Below are 15,535 nucleotides of genomic sequence, written 5' to 3' on the forward strand. Positions count from 1 at the left end.
GAATAATATGGCAAACATTTCTCCCTCCTCACAGAAATGAGGCATAAACCTGTCAACTAGCAGAACTATGTACAGGCAACACACAGCAAGAAACTTAAGCAGAGAAACAAACTGAACTGATAGTGACAACCTCGTGAAAGAGTGGGACTCGATTAATCTGCTGTGACTAAAGAAAATAAAATTATCAGGTAAGACATCATTTTTCCTTCCTTGTCATCAGCAGCAGACAAATCCAGAGACTTGTGGGATATAGCAAAGCAGTCCATAAGTAGGGTGGAAACTAGACACAGCTGCGAAAAAAAATAATGCCCCGAAGGATGCCTTAAACCTAGCTAAAACCATCAACCTGACAAGTTCTGGAAAACGTGTGTCACAAAGGACTACGTAGGAGTCATTCATAGAAGGGAATGAAGAGAAGATGCAAACGTACGCCCAAGCAATAGATGTCCAACTCCAGCGAGCCACGGCTGCATATGAGGAAGGGGAAAGGGTTTTTTGCAACTATATTCAAAGTGGTTTATATAGTATATACAGGTACTTATTTGTACCTGGGGCAATGGAGGGTTAAGTGACTTGACCAGAGTCACCTTCCTCCCAAGACAGTCCACTGGGGGGCACCAAAGAGTGAGTCTTGGAACTTTCGGCCTTTTTGAGAGAGGAATGATCTACGGCTTTTTGAATCTGGGAGCCTTCTGGACTCTGCATATAGAATTGACTTTCTTATTTATAGGTGCTACAATGAGGGGATCTCCCACATTATTATTATGACATTTGTATCCCACATTATCCTGAACAAGGTCAGATTCAATGTGGCTTACATTCAAGAAAAAAACATCAATAGTGGGAAAGGGAAAGGGGACCTGATATACCGCCTTTCTGAGGTTTTTTTTTTTTTTTTTTTTTGCAACTACATTCAAAGCAGTTTACATATTATTCAGGTACTTATTTTGTACCAGGGGCAACGGAGGGTTAAGTGACTTGCCCAGAGTCACAAGGAGCTGCAGTGGGAATCAAACTCAGTTCCCCAGGATCAAAGTCCACTGCACTAACCACAAGACTACTCCTCAGATAATTAATAGATATTTTAACATATTAGGAATAATTGTGTGTTTGCCATGAAGCTAGGCTACAGTATTGGTTATCTTGAAACATATAAGAGACAACAGCATTAGTATATTGCCTTTTGATAAGACCTGTACTTAATAGAAAAGTCTTTAGTAATTTACAGAATCTCAACATAATCTTCTAAATACTGAGAAATTCTGAGAGAAGAGAAAATTTCTCTAGGTAAGTGACATTATTTTACTCTATGCTTGGTACTTAAAGATTGGGTTTAAAAGAGGAATTGTAGGTTATTGATAAACACAGTTAGTTTTTAAAAAAATTAAAAAAAAGGAAAAAGAAGCAAACTTTGGGCCCTGTTTACTAAGACACACTGTAGGCAAGTTCAAAGACAGGAAAATGTTTGGATGGGTTGAGCCTTTGCTCTTCTTTACATTCAACTCCACAACAAAGGATGGAATTGGAATTAAAATGCTTATGTGATAGAACTACACTTTTCCATATTAAACACCAAAAGTTAAAAACAGTATCATACATGAGATTATTCAGTGAATCGCGTGGTCAGGGGGAAGATCCTCAAGTACTCAGAAATGCAGTCTCAGACCAAGAAAATGTGGCAGAAAGATAAAGAAATATTTCCCATTGTTTTCGTTGTTTGGAAGCTATCATAGCTGCAGTGCTAATAATTACAGACAAGCAAGGCTTGTTTCAAGGACACAGATGTTCCTTCAGAGTGAACCCTCACCTGTTGTAATATCTCATTACAGGGACAGCTATATACTGTCCTTTTTAGAAGTTGCTATTTCTTCAGGTTATTCATCATTGTAACTTCACAATATTTGAAAGGCACTATACCTCTACATATGATAATTAGAAATGGCCAGATGTTATTATATTTAACTTAGATTTTGAACATTCACTGTATATGAAGAATCTGCTGAGTGTATTTTCTTTTGTGCCTTATGCTGCCAATTATATATCTTTAAGGTTATAATGCTGATCATGTATCTTTAAAGTTTGGATATCTTGATATAAGCAGAACATCTGTATCCTGTTTTTCCTAGTCTTTGTGTTTTTGCCATAATCATCTTAATTAGCCAGCTAACTAGCCAATATTCTGTCTATAAAAAGAGGAGCTTTGCTAATTATGTTTGAAATGGAATCAGACTCAGCAGGAGACATACTCTGTTGACCAGGATCTGTTCCTCGACTAGGCAAATATCATTGTACTAAGGAGTGAATAAATAAATTGCATTACTGACTTGTTAGACTCATTCTTTGTTTCACAGCCTTATCACGGAGGATTTTTATCTAGGTTCCACAGGCTTCATCAAAAAGAACTTCCAAGCGCTGGATAAGTTGCCTATACATGTTACATCTTATGAACTCCAGAAAGAAGCTCTCTTTGGCACAATGCAAGTACGATGGTGAGCGTTAACAGTAAATTTGAGAGACTGAGATCATAATCCATATACCCTGGCTTAGGAGTGAGGTTCATTCCTGTCATGGTATGCACAAAACTAACCCATTGGAGAAACAGCCCCGAGAGAAGGTTTTGAGTTACTGCTAATGTTATATTCAAGATATAAGAGTACGTATTCGTTAGAGGCATAGTATGAGGGAGCACGAACAAAAGGCTGTGAGTGAGATCCAAAGTCTCTCCTTTTTAATCTGTAAATATAGAAATGAAGAAATACTGCCTTTGTTTTTTAAGCTTGCTGACATTGTTCAGCATCTGATCCTGATAAAAGACTTCATATACAAATTGCTTTGCACACACAAATGCTGCAAAGGCCACTATTTGAGGTCTTGGGAAACTGGTCACCAATTTTTTATGAGGGAACAGTGAAGTGTTCATTTTTTTAACATGTAACTCTGCATAGCTCTGGTTAGTAGGGCTCCTTGGTTTATAGCACACACTAAGACATATGGAATAATTTTTTCCTTTTCAGAAAGGTACTATTAAAATAAGCTTACCTTCTGCTGCTAGACGATCCAGTTCGATTTCCTGGACCATTACTGGAAACTACAGAGATAGCATTTGCAATAGCCTCAACTGCAGAGAGCCTTTCTGCAAACGTATTCCTTTCAGAGCGCTCTGCTTCTGAAACATGAAGAAAAAAATTTGGTACCAAAATCTCCAATCAAACAATTCATTATTTTAATGAACCTTATAGATTTTATGACAGCACTGGAATGCATAAAAAAACGTTATGATCAAAAATGTTCCTAATTACATGCTCACCCTTACCTTCCTCTTCTTTTGTTTCCTTGTTGCTGGTTGGAAAGCAGACAGACACACAGGCATGCAAAATATTGCGATTTCCATCACATCTGTGGCTAAGGAATGTCTGCAGCATTTGAGGAGTCTGATCCAACACCACTGCTTGCTCTAGATTTACCAGATATTGCCTGCAGGCCTCATAGTCACATCGGAGAATATGCTGCATCAGTGTTTGTTTCTGCACACATAAAAATGAAGGAAAAGCAATTGAACAAAGGCACTCTATATAAATGTACCATTTATAAAAAATCAGAGAAAAAGTATGATTTTAAGCACTCATTGTTCACACATCTAGAAGACAGTGTACATTTCCAGCAATGTCTAAGGAACCCAACCTGAAATCAGAAAAACTTATTTCCTGAATGCATAAATACAATAACATTTCTCAAAAGAATGAGTGAGGTCAATAATTGGTGGCACAGTCACCATATAAATTTTAAATGTGTAAATTTTGCATATTTTCAATTATGCATATTTTCAGTAGCACTATCAGCTTAAAGTGCTGGCACTGAAAATTCACATACAACTTGTTTAGAATTGTAAAGGCCAATATTCAAATAGAGCCAGTGGCTAGTGAAAGTATAAATCTGGCCATTATCCCCGGGATTCTATATATTGTGCCGAGGTTTCCCTGCGAAAATCGAAGCATATTCCATAACAATGTGCATAACTTAATTAACAAACTAATCAGTGCTGATAAACTGGATGTTAACAGGAAACTATCAGAACTAAATGGCATTAATTAGAATTTACACACACTACTCGCTAAGCATATTCTGCAAAGTGGTGCATGTAAATTCTAATGCTTGCTGCTGAAAAGGGGGCGTGGCTTTGAGCATGGAATAAGCAGGTCGTGGGTGTTCCAGAAAACTTCCTGCAGGGTTACAGAATAGTAACATAGTAGATGACGGCAGAAAAAAGACCTGCACGGTCCATCCAGTCTGCCCAACAAGACAACTCATGTGTGCTACTTTTTGTGTATACCCTACTTTGATTTGTACCTGTGCTCTTCAGGGCACAGACCGTATAAGTCTGCCCAACACCATCCCCACCTCCCAACCACCAGTCCCGCCTCCCACCACCGGCTCTGGCACAGACCGTATAAGTCTGCCCAACACCATCCCCACCTCCCAACCACCAGTCCCGCCTCCCACCACCGGCTCTGGCACAGACCGTATAAGTCTGCCCAGCACTATTCCCGCCTCCCAACCTCCAGCCCCGCCTCCCACTACCGGCTCTGCTATCCAATCTCGGTTAAGCTCCTGAGGATCCATTCCTTCTGAACAGGATTCCTTTATGCTCTGCGCCTAACTTAGGCACCAGTATTTACACCAAGTTTCACTTGGCATAAACAGCCACACCTAGAGTTAGGTGCTGTCATGGCTACTTGGCGTATTCTATAAACCAAGTGGAAATTTAGGCTTATACTATAAAATACGCCTACATTAAGGTGTACTGTATAGAATGCGCTTAGGCAAACTTAATTTCAGTGCCAAATTTTTAGGCACGATATATAGAATCTAGTCCTATATAGATATCAGGCAGAAAATCCATTTAATTGGTATGGCGCTATCAGTATAGTGAAAGGGAGGAGGAAGAGCGGAGTGAGAGCTGGCCATGAAAATTATCTGGACAGTGTTGACATCCAACCACTTTCTAGATAGAATTATAGGTTATCTATTAAGTTTAAACTAATTGTCTAATAGCAGCAGTGGCAACCATAAGATATGCATATTCAATACCACTGACTTTACATATTAACATAAGGGCAGTGTGTAAATCACTGAATATCAGGCCAATGCTTATTCATGAGTCGGCATGTAGACCATAAAACCCCCAAACCTTCAGTGGCTGAACGTCACCACTGAACATATATGGTGTTTTTCCTGCCCTTGCTCCACCCCCTCCCCTCTTCTAGATAACTATTTAGTGATCTAAATGGTTAACGTTATAAGAACAGCAGCTGTATATTTAAACCTCATAAGTGTTTCTGTTTTGCACCTGCAGAAATTCTTTCCTTTGCAGATTTAAATATTTATATTCTTACTATGTCTTGATCACTGAAAATGTACCATATTGTTAATCTGCATTTAAAATTGGTGCATTTTTATCAATGCTACTTGAGATCTATGCACAGTTTCTGGCAACAAGCACCTTCTTCACAAAGGCTTGATATGCACAGCCATAAGTCTATGTTTTATTAATAATCACTGCAGAAGCTTTCTATTGCACCTTAAAAGCATCAAATGCCAAACAGATAAAATGATTTTCATACCCTTCACTTTCAGCTAACAGTGACATTCTTTCCAAAATGATATGCAATTACTTGACCACAGAGGTGCTATGTAGGACTGAAGAACAGCACTCTGCTAGATATGGTGAGCAAACACTACAATGACTCTTTTAGGTCATCTATGCATTTGACGAGGCTGAATAAAGGTGCCCTGGGCTCTTCCTCAACCTGCAGCTGAAGGATAGACCTGCCATATTCTGTATTAAAGCTCAGAAGAGAATCTTTTAAATTTATCATTTTTCAAAATCCAATTGGAATTCTGGTGATATAACACATAATGAGGTTCCAAAGACTGATCAGATCCACACTCTATGTGGTGCACCAATCCTAGATTTGACTGCCCCTCAGCAACAATGAACTGGTCTTGCGGCATTGGAGCAGACTTTCCATGAACATTTAGAGATGTTTCTTTCCCAGAGGATGTTTGACTAAGGCTTGGCACGAACATCAATCATCAACACTTGATGATGGACATTAGGTCACTTGGAAGAACAAGGAAAGTGATGGACTTCATATGCTGGGCTACTGCTGTCACCATTTTCTTCTGCAACTTGAAGACAACTGGTCCCAAGATTTGATGGGACAGTTGGTGGACTAATTCCTTCAGGGTGTTTCAAGCTGTCCTGAAAGTTTAAAGCTGGATTTCTGAGCATACCAGATGCAACACAGATTCTCTCCACTTGCAATTACTTCAGAAGTGTGTCTATTTTATTTTTTTATTTTATTTTTGTTATATTTGTACCCCGGCTTTCCCATTCATGGCCGGCTCAATGCGGCTTACATATTATATACAGGTACTTATTTAAGGAGTTTGAAGCCAATGAACCTTCAATTGGCCTTTGGTGCTGTTGCTCCTTGGCACCATGCTCAAAGCCTGTTTTTTGATATGAGATGAGAGAACAAAACCTCTCATTCTCTGGGCCTATCCACAGGCTTCAATTCACAACAGGTCAAAATTTTCCTCGGCATATTTAAGACTGCAATGGTCAACACAGCTTCATAATGCTTCTTTGCTGCCAGTTTAGTGAAGCTAGACTTATGTTTTCAGATAAGAATATAGTTTCATCTGGTGAAATCAAATGGCCCTTGCCAATATTTTGAAGTACATGATGTAGGACACATGACTCTGACTTACTTATATAGCACACCTGATTGTTACTGACAGCCATTTTCTAGCCACTGTCTGGGTACTTATTTGAATTGTAGGCATTCTTTTCTATCATCATAAAAATAAACAATATAAACAGACCCCCTTGAATGACCTTGGTCACCAAGGAGGTATATAATCTTTAAGCAAATATGCTGAAGGTAAAAAAAATTTCTTCAAAACAGATAGAGATACACTACATTTGAGCTACCACATATTTTCAGAATGGTCTTTGCTGGAAATGTTAAATAAATAATCCATGTTGGCACTGTCAAATATCGCTGTACATCAGTATGACTAGGCAAACTGTTGTCTTTGGGAGAAAAAAAACCCTTTTACCATGTTATCCTTCCTCTCTCTAATTTCATGACACTACATCCTTGAATCTTCCTGTTTTTATGGAACTCTTGTCAGATATTTTAATGCTCTATCATATTCCTTCTTTCCACCAGTGAATTATCAAGTTTAGATAAAGGAGCTTGAACCATGAGGCTGTTCAGTACCTAAGCCAACCCTTCAGCATAAAGGAAATATGCCCGATGCAAGGGGATAACACTCAGAGAAACAGACTGGGCCTCTTGCCATAACAAAGGAACAAAAAAGTAGTCCCCCATAACTTGCAGAAATTGTCTCACTTGCCAAAGTAAACATATAAAAACTAGATTGGTTACACTATTAGTTTGTTCTCTTCTCTGACTACTCTTGCCCTGCACAGTCTATTTTTTCCTTCTTTCCACTTCCTCTGTCCTGTCAATATAGCATTCCTTTTCTTGCTATTTTTTTTTAGTTTTGTAAACTGCTTTGAAAAATACTGAAAGGCAATATATTAAGAGCCAAATCAAACAAGCATACTCCCTCATGTTTTCCTCGATTTTCAAGCCCCAGGTTAATGCATGGGATCTAATCTCCAGACTGCCAGACACCACCACTCCCATTTGCTCTTCCTATTTCGAAGCCCTTTCACAATAGCATCACCTGGGCCTCCACCTCCTAAGGAAACAAGCAGGGTGCATGGAGAGGATTTGGCAAAAAAATAAGAACCCCTCAATCCTCAGTAACCTTAGAGTCTTACAAAAGCATTCTTTCAATGAAACTGACATTTATTTATTACATTTGTACCCCGCGCTTTCCCACACATTGCACAAAACGTAACTACTCAAAGCTCATTTGTATCCACAACAACCAAAAAAGCTCTTTTTAATATTTTTCCTCCGGTCACTAGAACAACTCTCATCTTCCACATATGGATACAGAATGACACCCAAGACACTAGCCTCCTACATTTTGGATCAAGCTTGCTTTCTAAAGAGCTCTCTTTCCATTATCCATCATTTCTCATCTTCGCTAGCACTTTCTCAAGCCTCCCTTCCCTGCCATCAACCCACATATATGGTCAATTTTCAATAAAGCAAATGTTTTTTTTTTTACTTTCAAAAAACACGTTGCTATGAGATTCCTTTATCATTTCCACCATCTCTCATTGACAGCTCTCAAACAGGGCTCCTTCCTTTCTTTCTTTCTTTCTTCTAATAACCTAGATAAACGGTGGGATATATAACTGGTTTCAATGATTCTTAACATATCAATCATATAGGGTCAGAACAAATTATTTTTCTGACACTTGGCACAGTCCATGATCTCCACTGTCCCCAATGTTATTTAATGGATTTTTGCACTCATTGGGATTAGAATGTGAGAAATAAGGATTTTTGACATACAGTTATGCAGATTACATTACTATTTTGATTCCCTGTAACTTTTCATTAAACTCAGAACTTTTAAATATCCCAAAAGGTATTAAGTTAATAGAAACGTGGATGATAGAACAAAAGTTAAAATTAACACGGAGAAAAAGTTTTTACTTCTTGATAGTAAGCCAGATCTTAACCTTTCATCAATTACCATGAATCAAATAGAACATAAACTTTCTTCAGTTATAAAATTCCAGAGAATTTATTTACATCATACTCTTTCCTTAGAAACGCAAGTTAAATTAGGAAAACGTTTTTGTTGATGAGAAAACCAGCAAATACGTACATTTTTTGCACAGGAACAATTCTGGTTACTTGTGGAACCATTACAACTTAGTCAATTAAACTATTGTACCATTAGTAAAAAAGGCCCGTTTCTCAAAAAAATGAAACGGGTGCTAGCAAGGCTATCTTGTAATGGCGATTATGTGTTTAAGGCTCTCATCGAAGCGATTTCTCCTCTCTCTCCTGCCTTCCCCTCCATGTCCAGCGATTCTTCCCTCCCCTCCCTTCTGTATCCTGCGTTTCTGACCTCCCCTCCATGTGCAGCGATTCTCCTGTGCCCTGCTGTCCCCTCCATGTCCCGCGATTCTATTCTTTGCCGTTGTAAATCTGCTGTCCTTTTTCTATTTGTTGCTCTTTGTTCATCCGTCATTTCTTGAAATCTTTTGTGTTGTATAGCAGTCCGCCTTGTTCTGTGTGTTTCTTTGCTCATCCGTCATTTGAGCAATTCTGTTCCTTTCGAAATTGGTGTTTCTTTGTCTATTGCTTGCGCTTTCCTCATCACTCATCTTCCATATCCTGGACCTTTTCTCTGCAGTGGCTTGACGACTTTCACGTGCCTTTTCGTCTTCACTCAGAGCTGCATGCCTTTTTCATTGTGCTTCAGCGCTTTTCCGTTTACCTTCAAGCCTGCTCCTCAGCAGTTAGTGTTCTTTTTGGAGCCATGTGATGTGCACCACGTTGGAGTGTCTCTCTGCTTGTTGCTTGTGAAGTACAGTACGTTGGAATGTGCCTCTGCTTCTCCTCTGTCCCCTGTCCTCCCCTCCCACTCCCTCCAATCCAATCCATGTGCAGCAATTCTCCAGTGCCCTGCCCGCCCCTCCATCTCCAGTGATTGTGGCCTCTCCGCCATGTGCACCGATTCTTCTGTCCTCCCCTCCCATCCGTGTTCCACGATTCTGCCCTTGACTCCCATGCCATCCATAACCTGCGACTCACCTGTGCGCTGTGTTGTAATCGCTTATGATGTACAGTACGTTGGAGTGTCCTTCTGCTTCTCATCTGTCCCGTGCCCTCTCCTGCATGTCCAGTGATATTTCCCTCCCCTCCCATCCATGTGCAGCGATTCTCCTGTACCCTGCCCTCTACCCTGCCCTCCCATCCCATTAATTTCCAGCATTTTGCTTCTTCCCTGCCCTGCCATCCCATCCATGTGCAGCAATTCTCCTGTGTCCTGCCCTCCTGTGCCCTGCCCTCCAATCCCATTAATATCCAGCATTTTGCTTCTTCCCTGCCCTGCCATCCCATCCGTGTGCAGCGATTCTCCTGTGTTCTGCCCTCTGCCCATATCCAGCATTTTTCTTCTTCTCTGCCCTGCCATCCCATCCGTGTGCAGCGATTCTCCTGTGTTCTGCCCTCTGCCCATATCCAGCATTTTCCTTCTTCCCTGCCCTCTCATCCATCTGCAGCGATTCTCCTGTGCCCTGCCCTGCTCTTCCATCCCATTAATATTCAGCATTCTTTCCTGTAAGCCGTCCAATCTTACCTCAAGCAGGTTGGTCTCGCGTCGCCTCTAGCGTTCCATGCAGGCAGGTTGGGCTCGTGTCATCTGCATCGTTCCCTGCAGGCAGGTTGCTCTCGTCTCCTCCAGCGTTCTGTTGCTGCCTTCAGTTGGGTTTGTAAAATCCTGATGTCAGCTCACCTCCAGTGTTCCCTTCGCTCTCAGTGTCCCGCTCTCTGTCATTTCATCTTTACGTGAGGGCGGGTCAGTGAGGGGGAAGGGAACGCTGGAGGCTTGCTGACGACAGGATGTTATGAACCCAGACAGCCAGCCAGAAAACGTTTGAGGTACAAATTATATATATAGATTATATACCTGGGTTGCACTAAACAAATATTAAACATTCAGACCGAACAGAATACATTGTTTTGATTGATTTTCTCTCTGAAAAAATTTGATAGGATCTCTCAATTTTATATAAAACTTTATTGGTTTCCAACAGCAGCCAGAGTTTTCATGTTTCCTTTACAAAATATTATATGGATTAGCATCACGTTATTTATATGAACACTTTCAGTTCAATAATCTTTCCAAAACTCATAGAAATAATAAATTGAGCCTGCCATGAGTGGGAAAAGCGCGGGGTACAAATAAAAAAAAACATTTAATTTATTCTATTTTCCATCACGGAAGGGCAAGAAGAGATTGAGGCTATCTGAAAATTCATTTGCCTTTCAGGCAAGCTAGACTGGAGAAAGAGATTTTAATTTTTGTAAGTCTCTTTTAATTATAAAGATTCGATGAAGAATATTCAAATGTTTCTTTTTCAAAGATTTGTATTGCACAATGAACTGTAACAAAATTATGGACTTTTTTCTTGTTTATTATGTATTTCCTGCAAGGCTTTAGCGGACTATAAGCTTGAATATTGTTAATAGTAGCCTTTTATTAGGTATCTCTCCCTCCACCTGGAAATATGCAATTATACACCCATTCTTAAACAACCATCCCTTGTTCCTGTGGTTCCATGCATCTCTAAAGTCTTGCAGCATAATAGTACACTTTCAGTTATCCTCATTTATTGAAAAAACTCCTTCACCCTAGACAAGTGGGTTTTGACCAGGCCATTCTACAGAGGCTCTTCTCCTTAGTCTAGTCTTAAGGGCAAGGCGAAAGAGACATGGTACCTCTGCTCAGTTGTGTGGCTACTTTTTTTGCAAACGACAGGTTGTATTTTCTCAAATCAGAATGCCACAAATATCTTATATCCTACCTCTGGTCTCAATAAATTACTCCATTAGCTATCTCAACGTGGAAAGGTTTTCAACCCCTTTAAATGCAAAGCTATCTGGATTTTCTGTCATCATCTACTTCTAACAAACTCCCCCCAGTATCCAAGTTTCCCCAATTCTTCAAGATTGCATTGCTATTCTATATTTTAAAATACTCTTTCTTGACTCGAGTTTCTAGCATTGCCTCTATTCTTAATTCATATTTCTCTGTGTCAACTGCGTTCAATAAAACCTTTTTCTTTAACCTCCTGGATTTAAAAATTGTTACCTACTCAATTTTAAACAGATTGGATTATTATAATTCCCTTTACCATGGCATAACTTGCTACTGCATTCAAAGACTGCAACTTAACCAAAATACAACAGCAAGACTCCTTGTGAACACGAAAAGGTATGACCACATTTACCCAGCTCTTCAGAACCTGCATTATCTCCCAATTGCTTACAATGTTGAATATAAGATCCTCTATATTGTCCGCAAAGTAATGCATACTGGCATTCCATATGACCTTTCCAGTATTCATTCTCTTATCCTTCCTATGGGTTCTATGTTCCCAACATGTAAAGCAATTAGCACTCCCTTCAGTGTTCCACTCACCGCTTAGAAAGCACAAAATTGCTTTGCAAAGCCCTTCCCCCAGAGTTAAGATGTAAGACCATTTATTATTAATTAAAAAAAACACTTACTACTACTTACTACTACTAATCATTTCTAAAGCGCTACTAGACGTATGCAGCGCTGTACACTTGAACATAAAGAGACAGTCCCTGCTCGACAGAGCTTACAATCTAATTAGGACAGACAAACAGGACAAACAAGAGATAGGGGAATATTAAAGTGAGGATGATAAAATAAGGATTCTGAACAAGTGAATAAGGGTTAGGAGTTAAAAGCAGCATCAAAAAGGTGGGCTTTTAGTTTAGATTTGAAGACGGCCTGAGATGGAGCTTGACATACCGTGTCAGGAAGTCTATTCCAGGCATATGGTGCAGCAAGATAAAAGGAACAGAGTCTGGAGTTAGCAGTGGAGGAGAAGGGTGCAGATTCTTCTCACAGGCTCCCAATGAACCTTCAGCAAGCCAATTATTTTGAAATTTCCAGACCTGACCCAGTTTTCTCTTCCGTTTTTACTACCTTCTTTACGCATTTTCTCTCTTCTCTAAGCAACTGATGATGTAATTTTTCTTTTCTAAGAAATTAATACAGTGCAATCCGCTTAAGTGCAAGGGTCTGGGACCAAAGAAATACATGCAGTTAACCGGAGCGTGCACTTAACCGTTGTGACACATATGTACAGTACTGTTTATTATACGTACAGTATAGTCTCCGTTAACTGACGTTAGGCTTACTTGAAGTAATCAGTTATAGTCCTCTGTACACTCTTGGTTTTGTGAGTTCCATAGACTATGTCTGCCAGACGGTAAAAACTGTCATAGCACTGACCTCCAGTGGCCTCCAGATAGGCCCGCATGGTGTTGAGACTCTCCAGCGCTCTTGCAAAAGTGACAGGTTGTTGAATTTCGTCAGCATGTGCCTCGCTGCTCATTTCATCATCTGTTTCATCATCAGCCGTTGCCTGTGTGTAGGCGCATATCTCGACATCAGTGCTGTCGTCAGCTGTTTGTAGATCGTAATCAACAGCTACGTAGTGATGAAACTCCTCTTCAGTAACACCGGCTGGGATGTCAATAGCCTGTTCATCTGATGCGTTTGCAACAGCTGCATCTGTTTCATCCCTCTCCACATCCCTAACAAAGCTTGCCCGCTTGTAGCAGTTCACAATGGTTGCCCGTGTAGCATGATTCCAGGCTTCTTTCTGCATATGTAGAGAATCCAACAGTGATAGATTACGAGCCAGTTCGACAGCACATTTATCCTTGCCAGTCTGGTCATCTATGATGCTCATCAGACGACACAGCACAAGAGCCCGATAATGTTTGAAATTGGCTATTATGCCCTGATCCATAAGTTGGATCAGAGAGGTAGTGTTTGGTGGCAGGAAGACCACCTTGACATTAGACAGCCTGACATCATCACTGTGTGCAGCACAATTATCACAAAGCAACAAAATCTGACACTTTTGTGCCCGCATTCTAGTGTCTAACTTCTTTAGCCACTGCTTCCAAATTTCCCCAGTCATCCATGAATTTGTGTTAGCCTCGTATGACACAGGAAGTCGCTTAACATTCTTGAAGCAACGGGGCTGTTTGCTCTTTCCAATGACGAGGGGTTCCAATTTCTCACTCCCATCCATATTGCACCAAAGGAGGATCGTCAGTCGGTCCTTTGATGTTTTACTTCCTGTAGTTTCGGCTTGTTTGAATGCAAGTGTTCCATCAGGAATCGCTCGCCAGTACAGACCGTTTTCGTCAGCATTGAAAATGTCACAAGGTGCAAACCCGTTCAAGATGGTAGGAAGAACTGAAACAACCCAATTTTCAGCACCAAAGTCATCAGTGTCTTGTTTTTCATCATGCTGTTTTCTTGAATTTTATGTTGTTCCTCCCCTTCCATCTTTCCAACCATCCAACAGTGGCTTTGAATTCAGTTAGTCCAAGACTTTCAGCTAGCTGATTAGCTTTCTCCATAAGCAGTGGACCACTGACAGGAAACTGTCTGCTCCTGACTTGAGAAAACCACCGAAGAAGAGCATCTTCTACCTCCTCAGCTTTTCCCCGCCTGTTTTATTTTCTGGTGTGGATTTGTATTGTTTTGCCAGTTTCCAGAAGCTGGTCTTTCTGCTTCAATATACGTGAAATTTGACTGGGATTGACACCATATTCTTTAGCAATAGATGCTTGACTGTTTGTTTTCTAATTTTTAAGAACTTCTATTCGTTCAGCCAGTGTTAAAGTCTTACAGTTGCGCGACGACGACTCCTCCAGTGTACACTCTAACAACATTCTTTCGCTTCTTCTGCCTGTGGCAGTTAACCAACGAGATTTCAAATTTACCGCCCCTTTGTCACCAATCGGCCAATCGGCTTCCATATTCCGCGTGTGCGCTTATGCGGAATCTTTCCTGCAGAGGAGCGGTCTTAAACCATGCATATAATCGAATCTTGCACTTATCAGTGGTGCGTTAAACCGAAGTTTGTCCCCAAAGAAACTGATGGCGCCAAAAACGGGACCGAAGTACGGCATGCAGTTAAACAGAGCATGCACTTATCTGACGTGCACTTAAATGGAGTACACTGTATTGTAATTTTTTTTCCTTTACCTTTTATTTTGCTAATCAACAACTTGTGTCCAAAGTTGGTCTGAAAGGTGTATATCAAGAAATAAAACTAAACTGCTTTCCTGTGAACATGAAATGTATAACTTGCTGTTGGCGATCCTGATCTAATGAACCCCTTTGATACTGACAAGATCATCATCTGTGCTGGCTCTGAACCTCAAAGATTATACTGAAACAGTTGCTATAGAACAGATTGGAATACTTATACCCTGGAATTTCAAGGAAACCCCAGTGCAGAATCTGCTGCAAAGTACATTTTCAGTGTCTTAAGTAATTATAAAACTTACTTGGACCATTTTTATATACAGTAAACTGCTTATGAGAAGAAGGCCAAGTACAGTATTACCAATGAAGTGTTTATACAGGAAGCAATTTGCTCCTAATTCATGTCACCCAAGAAACTAAAAACATGGTGGACATGAAGCTTTACACTTCACACTGAGAAAGACCAATTCAGGGTTTAAGGCCACAATATTGTGGGATTCCTTCAGCCTCTATTCAAATTGGCATGCATTAATAGCTGAACATGGCTATTTGCAGCCTTTGCTGAAGCTATGAGGGAAGTAAGTCAGCTGCTTCTGCTGCTCAACTTTGGCCATGTGTTTAGCTGTATAGTGTCATAACCATTACCAGTCCTAGCAGCAGAAGGGTAGTGCTCTTAAAAGATAAAATAAACAAATCCCACTATTCTTTCTGCAGAGTTCAACATACTGAGGAATAAGCCTTATGTCACCAGCACATAAGG

At 40.3% G+C, this 15,535-nt stretch overlaps 1 protein-coding gene across 1 annotated transcript in view; it reads right to left on the minus strand.

The window, feature by feature from the left end:
- Positions 1-15,535, minus strand: part of UBR5 (ubiquitin protein ligase E3 component n-recognin 5) — a 651,214-nt gene that overhangs the window by 309,487 nt on the left and 326,192 nt on the right. The window contains 2 exon segments of the mRNA XM_030189847.1: positions 3,040-3,166; positions 3,314-3,524. Of these exon segments, the coding sequence (XP_030045707.1) occupies positions 3,040-3,166; positions 3,314-3,524 (338 nt within the window).

This window comes from Microcaecilia unicolor, chromosome 1 (genome assembly GCF_901765095.1).
Source record: "Microcaecilia unicolor chromosome 1, aMicUni1.1, whole genome shotgun sequence".
NCBI lineage: Eukaryota > Metazoa > Chordata > Amphibia > Gymnophiona > Siphonopidae > Microcaecilia > Microcaecilia unicolor.